Source organism: Anolis carolinensis, chromosome 2 (genome assembly GCF_035594765.1).
Source record: "Anolis carolinensis isolate JA03-04 chromosome 2, rAnoCar3.1.pri, whole genome shotgun sequence".
NCBI lineage: Eukaryota > Metazoa > Chordata > Lepidosauria > Squamata > Dactyloidae > Anolis > Anolis carolinensis.
The window spans coordinates 76,079,535-76,092,134 of record NC_085842.1 but is presented as its reverse complement, the minus strand read 5'-3'; the positions used below and the strand labels follow the sequence as shown (position 1 = coordinate 76,092,134).

Here is a 12,600-nt window from a genome sequence, read left to right as displayed (position 1 = left end):
TCTTCTCAACCCCGAAGGGGACTCAGAGCGGCTTACAGATTATGGCAAAATTCAATGCCGCATTATACAACAAATAATAAATATAACATATCAAATTATAAAATAATTACAACATATACATGCAATAAAACATTAAAACATAGTTTTAAAGGAGCAGATGTTCCATCAGGCAATGAGACAAAACTGGTGTCGCAGTGCCAGCATTCACTCGAGAGGGCCCAGGTGAATCAAGGACCATGGCCGGAAGAAACAAATGCCAGTATCTCTGTGCTGACCCCAGGATGCTGAAATGGAGGCTGGGCAAGATGGAGTCTGGCAGCACCAAGCGGCCAGAGTCCCCAGGAGCTGAGCCAGGGGCAGCAAGGGAAACAAACACTGCCCCTTCCCTCCAAGCCCCTGGTGATGGTACCTTCACTTCTTGCTTTTGCTTCTTGCTTTTGGTTTCCATTCTGGTTAATGGTATGGAAAATGTTGAATGATTTCAATGTCTTCATTGACTACTTTAAATTGATAATGGAATAATGGTTTAAGCTATATGGGCCTCTTCAGAATCCAGAAAAGTTACTTTTCTAGGCTACATCTAAAATATCTCAACAGACATTATCACTAGTTTAAGGAATATCCATTTAAACTATTTGCATGCATTTCTTTAGAGTTCTTAGAAGGTCATAGGATATAAAAAGATACGATGTCTCATGCCAAATTATATGAATCAGTTTTTGAATGCAGGCCTTTCAAAAACATTATTTTTCAAAAACCATGTGTTTGGCAGCAGACAATTTCTCTTTCATGCTAAATGGTTTTCAGCTATAATCAGCAGCTTAATTCACATGATGAAATGCTTTGGATATATCATATGGCTAGACAGACTTGGATGTATATACTAAATTTAAACTCATTAACTATTTTAGAAGTACTTATATCTGTGGAGTAACAGTAAACGTGCTAAGTGTAGCTTCAGCTCTCTTAGCAAAGGCTTTTCATTAATGTAATAGCCTTTACCAAAAATGAGGAAGTGTTGACTTGTTTTTCAAAAGAAAATGATGGAAAGCTAATTATATTATATTATTTTCTTTTCATTTTAATGATCAGGCCTTAAAACCAAGAAATAGTTGCATGTCGGCTTTGTCTGTTGCTGTTATTTTTATATAGGAACTGGGAAAAATTTAAAATCTTATCACAGTCATGATCAAAATTCCTAGTATGTGACCAGTTAAAATTAAGTTTAAATCATGCCAAAAACCAGAATCTTTGCTTCTTAATGACTGTGTTTTGGAGGAACAAACTGCACATTTAGTTCAGTGTGAAACTGCATTTAACATTTGTGTTGAGCTTTAGCAGCCTGATAGATATACACCAAAAGAAGAACAACATCTTGCAGAAAGAAAATAATGCAATTAGAGGTATGGCAAAAAGCAGATGTCCATGCATCACAAATCTGTTTCTGATGTAGCCAAATTAGCACAGGGACACTGTTGTATTTTGGAAGAAACCAGATATTTTGTGTAAGATTAACACCTCTTTCCATGCACGTGTTCCAATCCATACTTTTGTTTGTTTGCACTTTAGAAAACATGTGAGGAGAACTCTGGTTTTCTCCTACTTTGTCTCTTTTGCCTGCAGAGATTGTTCATGCATATGCCTCCACAATGAAGATGGAGGCAGGTTCCCAGAAATACAATACCATTTCCTCATTGACCTTGGTTTAGCTTAGCCCAGCTGATGCATTTATGTCTCACAAGTAGCTGTGGTCCAGTACCAGCTTAAACCAACACAAAACTCAGTATTTTTTATGTTTCTTGTTAAAGTTCACACTAAAACCCGGGGGATACACCACACCAATAATATCAAATCCATCTTTGTTGCACTGTTGTGGCAGAGGAAGTAAATAGTTGTGTTCAGTGAAAGTCAACAGGAAGAAAACCAATTCATTTGAAATGTGGTGCCCTCAAAAACAGAGAACAAGGAATACTGTGAGCTGTCGGAAAACAAAAACATGGGTCCTAGAACAAATCAAGCCCAAACTCTCTCTAGAAACCAAATGATAAACTAAACTATCATACTTCAGACATATCATGATTCATTGGGGAAAAAATGATAATGTTGGGAAGAGAGGGATGCTGTTTGAAAAGATGAAGATACTTTACAGTTGAGTTGATTCAATAAAGGATTTGAGCTTCTTGGAGATCATTCATCGGGTTGCTATAAGTAAGAATGTGAGAGAAGATGTAGTGTTTTCAAGTTCTGTGACACAAGTATATTTTTCTAGAGGCTTGTTTCATTGACAATATTATGGCTAAATTTGTAGCCTGTAACTGATGTTATTTCCTCTTCATGTGGTTCATTTCATCTATTGCCCTGATGTATAGTCCATTGGCCTCATATTGGGCTCTTCCCTTAAAGGTAAGTCAGCTCCTTTGCCATTACACTGCTCTCTAATTCCATGGGAGTCCAGTCTCTAATACCTCCCAAAAATATACATTTATCTGATACCAGATATTGTTACGTTCATGCCCTCCAGCAGCCAAATGTATTATTACAATATTTTGTTTGATGAATGATTCACAATTATATATACTTTAAGATAATTCATGTGAACTTTTTTGGGGAGCAATCTTTTTCTCTGGAAGACTGTATAAAACAATAACATACAATCGCCGGGATAATTGATACAGTCAGATGGTCTGTGCATACTACACTGAGACAAATACTTGTAACATCCAAGGTTGTGAAAAGTTCAATGTCAGGATCAATGTTGATGGATCAGCTGAGTTTTCAACTGAGCAGATTAAAGCCTTATAGCCTTTCCCCATGCGTAAGTCTGTTTCTCTTCCGGCAGCAGTTTTTTTTTTTTTGAAGGGTAGTCAATATTTTACTTCCAAATGTGAAACTAATACTCAAATGTTATGATAACATGTGCCATTTACTTAGAGATAGTGGCATTAGGTCATAACATTAGAATAAACAAACATTTCTCTTTTAAACAGGGAGAGAGGACTGTTGTATCTGTAGCCAATAAAGCCATATAGAAAATAGAAAGCTAAGATTGTTATCAACAGTTCATAAAATTTAAGCAGGGATAGGAGAATGTTGTACCTGTAAACAATAGTTATGACTATTAATACCTGTCCATCAATTTGATCTTTATTCATAAAAACTAGGAAGGGAATGAACAAGCAAAGAAATGTGCCAATTCTTTCAAGATTCATTATTTTTTATTTTAGCATGAGCTTTCATGGATATAAATTTCTTCAGATACAATACCACTCGGTACTGATTTGAAATAGTTGTCTATCTTGCTTCCAAATGTTTGAGATAATTTCCTATTTCATTTTTTCTGTGATTCTTTCCCAGCATTGTAAAGTTATATCCTAGGTTGAAACCCATCAATATATTAATTGGCTAAGATTGTTTGGCAGCTACCACTAATTGCTATCATGATTCTGAAATGTGTATGCAAGGATGTTCATTTTGATCTTTATGCAGTCTAGCTGATTGTGATCTGTTTCAGTCTCCAGCAGAGAGAATAGCCATGGGTTCTACTGTAAAATGATCATCCTCTCTTTGAAGGACTGTCTAGTCCATTTTAAAGAATAAATCCCTAAGAAGAGAAAGAGCAAGGGTCTTGAATAAAAAGATGGGGAAGAAGAGGTAAAATTAGTGGATCAAAATATGCTTTGTCGGGTACATTAATGGAGTTAGTATTCAAAGGTCCTTTATATAGTCATAGTGACATTGCCACCATGGGTTTTGAAGTTGCCCAGACAATTTGCCCCATCGTGGTGAGATGTATTATGTTTTAATGGCTTTTGTTGCATATATATATATATATATACACACACACACACACACACACACACATACAGTAGAGTCTCACTTATCCAAGCCTCGCTTATCCAAGCCTCTGGATAATCCAAGCCATTTTTGTAGTCAATGTTTTCAATATATCGTGATATTTTGGTGCTAAATTCGTAAATACAGTATATACAACATAACATTACTGCGTATTGAACTACTTTTTCTGTCAAATCTGTTGTATAACATGATGTTTTGGTGCTTAATTTGTAAAATCATAACCTAATTTGATGTTTAATAGTCATTTCCTTAATCCCTCCTTATTATCCAAGATATTTGCTTATCCAAGCTTCTGCCGGCCCGTTTAGCTTGGATAAGTGAGACTCTACTGTATATATATGGAATTTATGCAGACATTTGTGAATAAAATATTTCAGGATATGCTGGGCATAGTGTGGAAACTGAAATTGAAACTCTTGTATGGCATTGGTTTCTGCAATGATATATTGCGTAAACAATTATATATAACCAAAATCAGTATATTACAGTAACAAATAACCAAGCAATCCTTATGTAGAGATTGTGAAAATGTAAAAGAGAAGGACCGTCCATTTTTTTCTGTATTCATTTTCATTTTGAAAGTTAATGGACATGAAGCAGTCTAAAATAAATGTCAGAAGGATGTTGACTTGGTAGACAGATTATTTTTGCTAAATGATTACAATAGAGGAAGCGCCACTGTCAGTACACAAACAATATGCTGAAGTTTAATAAACACTGTGATTAGATTGTTGGTCTGCAGCTCGCATCATCAGTTTAGCAGACCTCTTAAAAACTGCCATGTTTCCTTATTTAGAGCTATATTTATGCATGTGCAAATAAATAACTTTTTGTATTTTAATTTCTTGATTTCAAATTACTTAGTTATAAAAGCATTAGAAATTATAAAGTGTATACCATGTTAGAAGTTACAGGTTGATTTTTAAGTAGAACTGAGTAGAACTCAATTACATCAAGAGAGTAAAGCAAAGTAGTTTTAAGATAGGACCTTCAGTGAATCAAATTATTGTGAAGTAGAGCATGATGATTATAGTTTGAGAGCAGGTATGTTGAAATTCAAAAAATTATAAAGACTACATTAAATAATAGTTGAATGTTAAGAATTTGAGGAGATTGCTAATTATTCCATTACAAATACTCTGTTCTCAATGTTACTTCTTTCTTTTGAATTATTAAACTGGAAAACTCTTTTCAAAGTCTTGGTCAAATGTGTAAGCATTTCTCCATCTTACATTGTAATCAGATTTCTAGCCTTTTGATCATAAATAGAGATTGTTTCGAAGTGGGAAAAATAACGTAAGGTCCCACTGTTCTGACATTGTGTGGCATTGAACTAAAGAGCTGGATTTGGTGTTGGATTAGAGTGAAAATCAGATAATCTGGATTTTATCTGGCAGATGGGGCCTAAGTTAGCCATAACAATTTCTATGTTAGATGCAACTTGGGTGTTCTCCTGGATTCATCACTGAGTCTGGAACCCCAGGTTTCGGCAGTGGCCAGGGGAACATTTGCACAATTAAGACTTGTGTGCCAGCTGCGCCCGTACCTTGGGAAGTCTGACTTGGCCACGGTGGTCCACGCTCTGGTTACATCCCATTTGGATTACTGCAATGCGCTCTGCATGGGGTTGCCTCTGAAGATGGCCTGGAAGCTCCAATTATTACAACGGGTGGCAGCCAGATTAATAACTGGGGCAGCATACAGGGAGATCAGTACTCTCTTGTTAAGCCAGCTCCACTGGCTGCCAATATGCTACCGAGCCCATTTCAAAGTGCTGGTTTTGACCTATAAAGCCCTAAATGGTTCTGGCCCAACTTACCTGTCCAAACGTATCAATAACCATCAAGAACCCTCAGATCATCTGGAGAGGCCCTGCTCTCGGTCCCACCTGCCTCGCAAGCGCGGCTGGTGGGAATGAGGGACAGGGCCTTCTCAGTAGTGGCTCCTCGGCTGTGGAACACCCTTCCTAGTAAGATTCGGTAGACCCCAACTCTTCTGGGCTTTAGGAAAAACCTAAAGACTTGTCTATGTGCGCAAGTATTCAATGAATAAGCACTATGATCCGACATGGTTTGAACTAAGGTTTATGTATGAGGCTTCTGGATGAATGGATTTAAGTATTTTATATGTTTTTAAGTTTTGTATATGTTTTTATTAATTACTGTTAATTGTTTTAAATGTGTTGCTTGATTTTATTGAATTTTGTTCTGGGCATTGAATTTTGCCAATTTCTATAAGCCGCCTTGAGTCCCTGGGGTGAGAAAGGTGGGGTAGAAATGTTGTAAATCAATCAATCAATAAATAAATAACTGTGTTTTTAAATGAGATGCTCATATCATGGTGTAACATGGTTTTATTATAGTCTATAATTCTTGTATTAGCTTCATTGTGAAAGAAATAGATGCTTCCTTGTAGTTTGACCTTGGCATCCTTCTCTTCCCTGTCTTTTCCCCAGTTGAAGGGAAAGCAATTGCAGAACAGCCTTGATGACAGGGATAGAGAGGTTTTTCTCTTCTTTGATTCTGTATCTAGAAAACAGCTTATTGTCAATTATGAATAAAGTCAGGATGGAAGGGGATTAGCCAGTGCATCCTTCACCAATGTTCTAGTTAGTATTTCAGGATTCTGCAGTTGCAAAATAAAGTTGGCAAATGGCTAAGTGCTTAATTAAGTTAGTTGTGTGGCCAGCAAGTCCCATTCATGCTAATAGTCCTCTAGGTAGGACTATAACTGGATTTAGCCAACATCAAGAAGTCTGATGTTGCTTCTGGATATGGTGAAATAATCATCTGAAGTTCCATCCTCTTTTTCCTTAGCCACCAGAGAAGGAAGGTGGTCTACCTCGTCAGGTTGGCAACAAGACAGAATGTGGATTACTGGGGTTTGTCTTGGATCTAAAGCAGAATTATCAGACTGTCCGGGAACAAATGCCTGAAGAGAAGCTTTACAAAGTATATACTTTTAACTCTGTGAGAAAGTCAATGAGCACTGTCACCAAAATGCCAGATGACAGCTTCCGAATGTACAGCAAGGGAGCTTCTGAAATTGTCCTAAAGAAGTATGTACTCGTAATTTGTCCCTAAAATTCTTTATGTCTATGATTCCAGTACTTGTGGTTTTATTGGTTCATATCCTATTACCACATTCTGATACATATACACACAAAGAAACTATTTCAGTATAGAGCAAGAAAATATACAGCATGTAATTTAATTTAATAATGTTCTCCTGAGTAAATTTTTTAGAAATAAATAAGATGCATGCAAAACATAAATTGAACTCATGTCCAGTCTCTCTTCCTTTAAGTCAGTGGTTCTCAACCTGTGGGTTCCCAGGTATTTTGGCCTACATCTCCCAGAAATCTCAGCCAGTTTACCAGCTGTTAGGATTTCTGGGAGTTGAAGGTCAAAACATCTGGGACCCACAGGTTGAGAACCACTGCTTTAGGCGAAATTCTTTTGTAGGAGTGCATTTTGGCAGGTAGCAGTAATGTCCTACCATCCCTTTTTATTTTTCTTTTGACATGTTGTACTGTTGTTGGTTGAATTCTTAAAAGCCTTCCATAGCCTTGTTAGAGCATGAGACCGAGACTGTGATGCTCCAGGTGCTACTGACTACACTGGCTTGGAGATCCTGAGAGCTCTTGTCCAAAACAGCATGTTTTTAAAGCTCTGAAGCCAGCCTCTGGAAAGTCACAATTGCTTATCTTTTCTAGAAATATAAAGGTGATTGGGTGTTGGAATCTATATTTGGGTAAACAAACAGTACAGCATACCCAAAAGGATATTGTTTTTGGAAGCAGTGGTCTGTAATGCTGCTGAATATATGGGGATGTCCAGGATACAAACATCCCAACTACCACACATTCAGACAAATCCCTAAACAGACATACAACAATTGTTCCTACATTTATGGATTGGCTTACTATTAGTGGCTTGCTAAAACCCTTTAAGTAATATTGCAGAGTTTACTTGGAACGTGGACTCAGCTATTCCATGTTTCAGAACAATGCTTCAGTTGCTTGATGCAACTTCCATATACCAATGTTATCTTCATGCTTATTTAAGGTTTCCCAATAATGATAATTAAAAAAAAGAGGTTAAATCTTCTGTCCATAAATGTAAGTCTATTACTTAAGAAGGAGAATCCAAGTTGATAGTTAATCATAACTATAATCATGAATATTCCAAATCTAGCATATATTTCCCCATTCTTTGCTATCCTTTGTTCATCTGTTTATTTTATAGCTGTTCAACCAATTTTGGAAATCTTTCCTTCCAGGTGTTCTAAAATTCTTAATGCAACTGGTGAATCTCGTGTCTTCAGACCACGTGATCGGGATGAGATGGTAAAGAAAGTGATTGAACCCATGGCCTGTGATGGTTTGAGAACCATCTGTGTTGCTTATCGAGACTTCCCTAGTAGCCCTGAACCAGATTGGGAAAATGAAAATGACATCTTATCTGACCTGACCTGCATCTGTGTGGTTGGCATAGAAGATCCTGTAAGACCAGAGGTATGCTAGACTTAAACTCTGATTATAAGAAAACATCTTAACTTTGTTCATCAAGTAATGAGTCATTTCCAAATAAGTAGTCATCTCAAAATGTTCAAGTGTTCTTTATGTGACTTTACAAAATGTGCTTCCTATGGCTTATTTTAACTTGATATAGTTTTCACATCTTAAGGAATCCTTTGCCTTTTTAGTGGGGACGTTTTACTGTTTTAAATCATTCTCAATGCATCATCAAACTGCAGTGTGACGCTGCAGGCATTCCCTTCTTGTATACTATGAGTTCATAGATAGACCACAACCTTTCCCTCGAAGATAAGACACAGAGGAAAAAAGCTGAAAAAGACCACAAATTCCATCATCTAGCCATCCAGAAAGATTTGTCAATTCCTTTTTAACCATGAGACATTTTGGAAGCCTTATGGTCCACCCAAAAATTCAACAAAACCTCCAATGTAGTCACTAGGACCACAAGCTGCAAATATGCATATTTCTTATGTTAAACAATGAGGGAGGTAAGGCTTTTCTTGGTCACTTTGGAGACAATGTTGGAAAGAGATTCATAGATGAAAGAGTCAGGGATCTGTGTTACAAGTCTTCAACGTTCTTATCTGAGCCTGGCTTAGGAGAATTTCTGGTTTGTTAATTTGATTTTGGTAAAAGTTAAGTTTAGTAGAAGGAATTCTTATATAAGTAATTTAAAGAGAAAACCTCACTTGCCTGTGAGAACTCAATCTTTAGGTAAAGTAGTATTTTGAAATGCCCCATAAATAGGAATGCTGTTATTTTTCATATTTTTCTGTAACCATAGTATAATCTTAAGAAGGAAATCTATTCATTTTTACAACATGTAATTTATTTATTGAAACATTTCTATTCGACTAAATATCATAAGCCTTGGCGAAGGGTGTACAAATAGAATCAATATAACATTAAAATGTAACATTAAAATATAAAAAATAATTTAAATTGACTTTAGACATATTAAAATCTTAAAACAAGTATAAAATTAAAACTGTTTAAAATGAAGTGCAAAACATTCAAATGAAATTAATTAAGTATGGAGACTTTAATAAATAGCTATGTCCATTCTCAGCACCTAAGTGAAGACATAAAATACAAATTGGGAAAAGCAAGGTCTGAACTGCTTTTTTACGTCAAATTCCCATGATATTTTAGACAGTGTGCTTCTTGTCCCTTTAGTACAAGGATTCCTAACCTTCCTGTCTGGTTGGTATAGGTTTTGCAACTTTCCCAAAATTTCAGTTCTAACATGGTGTGTACACAGTAGGACTGTGATCATGTGTGATCTTGCATCAGGTCTAAAAACTACAGTAATTTCAAAGTATTGATGAGCAACAACTGTTGTGCTATATGAAATTAATACTACTGTAATTTATTGCATATATTCATTAGTGAAGAAAATGCTAGATTTCAATTAGCGATCAGAGAAAATAAAGATAATGGTTTGATTTTTTTCAATTCAAGCTCACAGACCCCCCTGAAATTTTCCCACGGACAAAAACTTCTGCTTTAGTTGATTGATGAGGATGGAGGAAATGAGTAAAATCTTTGATTATTTTGCACATCTTGCACTCCAAGATGAATAATTCTGAAAGTTTTCTCCTTACTTTCCAAGCTTACAGAAATTGAGTAAATTTCAATGACTTTTCACGTCTATTTTTTATGACAAAATTAATTGCATAGAATTTGTCTTTAAGGGCAAAAGATGTTATTTTGTGCCTCAAAAGTTATTTTGATGTCTCAGTTTCTGGAGATATCAAGTATAAGGAAATCTGTGAGTAATTCTTACAATCGTGATTAATGCTGGGATGAATTGCAGTAATTTTCCACATGAGAATGAGTAACTGTGCTACAGTATCTGCAGTGAAATTCACTACATGTTTTTGCTTGCTGGCAGTTTTTACTTCTGCAAAAGGGAGAATGATATTTGACTACCGTATATAGGTTCATGAGAGGGCCCCGGTGGCACAGTGGATTAAACCACTTGCTGACCGAAAGACTGGCAGTTTGAATCCAGGGAGTGGGGTGAGCTCCCGCTGTTAGCCCCAGCTTCTGCCAACCTAGCAGCTCAAAAAAATGCAAATGTGAGTAGATCAATAGGTACCGCTCCAGCGGAAAGGTAACAGCGCTCTATGCAGTCATGCCGGCCATATGACTTTGGAGGTGTCTATGAACAACGCTGGCTCTTCGACTTAGAAATGGAGATGAGCACCAACCACCAGAGTCAGACATAACTGCACTTCATGTCAGGGGAAAACCTTTACCTTTACTATATTGATTCATGCTGACATTTAAAGTATGTCAGAAAGCTCTTGAACCAATTAAATATAACGATGGTATGAAACTTTTTAGAATTGCTTTGTATGTTTACTCCAGTAATGCCTTACGGATTAATATCAAACTGCATTATATCCCATCTGAGTGTTTCATTATTCTCAACAATTTTGTGATGATCACAAAATGAATGGAGCAGCTCATTTCCAGGCTGACTAGGGAGGGGTTCTTTTTAATAACTCACATCACCTGGCAAAATCCACTGGTAAAATTTTTAATTCTAACAGAGCTGCATTTCCTATTGCTAGAATTTGTGCAACCTGCTTGTGTTTTGTGCTGTTGTTTGGAGTGAGTTTAAGAGTTGTTTGCTGGGCACATTTGTTTGCAAACTTTTAAATATATATATTTGGGATTTTTTAATGTTGTGAATTCTTCATAGTGCTCAGAGAAGAACTCATTAACAAGGAATATTGTAGGAGACTCAAAATATATGTTGAAATAAAATGCCCTGCAATATTATGAGGACAGCTATGTAATCTATGTAAGATTATACTGAAGACTTTTTAAAAGAAAAGTCTCACAGATTTTATATTGAATATTCTATGAATTGCTTAGTAAGATTACATTGGATTACAAATTCATGAAAGACCTTTTGACAAAATATTGCTTTGGCAACACAAGCGTTGTTTTCTGTAGGAGCATTGAGACTGGAATCCTGTCACATCTTACCAAGATTTGGAGTACAGCCCACTGAATACAGTGAGATTGGCTTCTACATGGACATGCACAGGTTCGCTTTTTAAGAGCAGCATTGAGGCTGCCGGTGGAGTGTATTTCTTTTAATGACTCATTAAAAGAAACTAACTACAGCTTGAATTGAAGGAAAGATCAGAAGATATTTCTCTTGCTATTGTAATGATTACTTCCACTCCACAAATTACAGGACTTTTTTTTTAAAAGATGTCACTGGTAATTGTCACTAAGTGTTTCTTTATATAAGTGTTATGAAACTTGAGGATAAAGGTATGTGTCCTGGAATGACACATTTGTTGCATAAAATGCTACCCTTTTTCCAGCAGAAAAGACAACTAACATATTTAATTAAACTTTCAGTCATGAGTCCCTATCAGTCCATGCAATAACAATGGCATATTATGATAAAACCTTATGTATTTCAACCTAATAATCATGAGAAATCCTTTAAGACTAAAATTTTTCGCATTCTTGTAATTGTAGTATTAAGAGCATTGGTGAAGATATCTGTTAATGACTGTCTAACATAGGCATTAGCAAACCTTTTAGAGAGAGGGCCACATGCTGGGACAGGCGGGAGGGGCTGAGGTATGGTGCAGAGGATGGGCAGAGGTCGTTGATGGACGGAGGAGGAGGCGAGGCAGGTGGTTGGCGTGGGTGGGGAACAGAGCCGGCCCTAGGTATTTTTCAAGTGTAGGCGAACAGAATTTTGGCACCCCCCCCCAAACCAATCACTGAAAAATAAAAGCGTTGGATAAGCGAAAATGTTGGATAATAAGGAGGGATTAAGGAAAAGCCTATTAAACATCAAATTACATTAAGATTTTACAAATTAAGCACCAAAACATCGTGTTTTACAACAAATCAACAGAAAAAGCAGTCTCGACTGTGCTCCCGTATGTTTTGCACTCAAAGCGACCGCTTAATTCACCTCATTGTTGGACCGGCTCTGGTAGGGAGTGAGGGGGTGAGGTAGTGCAAGACAGAAGAGAAGGGAGGAAGAGAGAGAGAGTGCAAGGCAGGAGGGTGGGGAGGAGAGTGAAGGCATGCTCCATAGTAGCACTTGCTCCCTCCCTGGTCTCCTCCTCCTCCTCTTGGCTTCCTTCTCCTTCATCAGCCGCTCTGTGGCCTGCCTTCCCTGCCTGCCTTGCCTTGCTTTCGCCAGCACTGGGATATGCGGC

At 36.9% G+C, this 12,600-nt stretch overlaps 1 protein-coding gene across 14 annotated transcripts in view; it reads left to right on the top strand.

Annotated features, from left to right (window-relative positions):
- Positions 1–12,600, top strand: part of atp2b2 (ATPase plasma membrane Ca2+ transporting 2) — a 352,745-nt gene that overhangs the window by 231,773 nt on the left and 108,372 nt on the right. For all 14 annotated transcript variants that reach the window (XR_010002645.1, XR_010002644.1, XM_062970002.1 and 11 more), the window contains 2 exons: positions 6,672–6,913; positions 8,137–8,371. Coding sequence is in view for 12 of the 14 variants with exons in the window: in XM_062970002.1 (XP_062826072.1) it covers positions 6,672–6,913; positions 8,137–8,371 (477 nt within the window). In the remaining 2 variants the exon portion in view is untranslated. The remainder of the gene's footprint in view (positions 1–6,671; positions 6,914–8,136; positions 8,372–12,600) is intronic.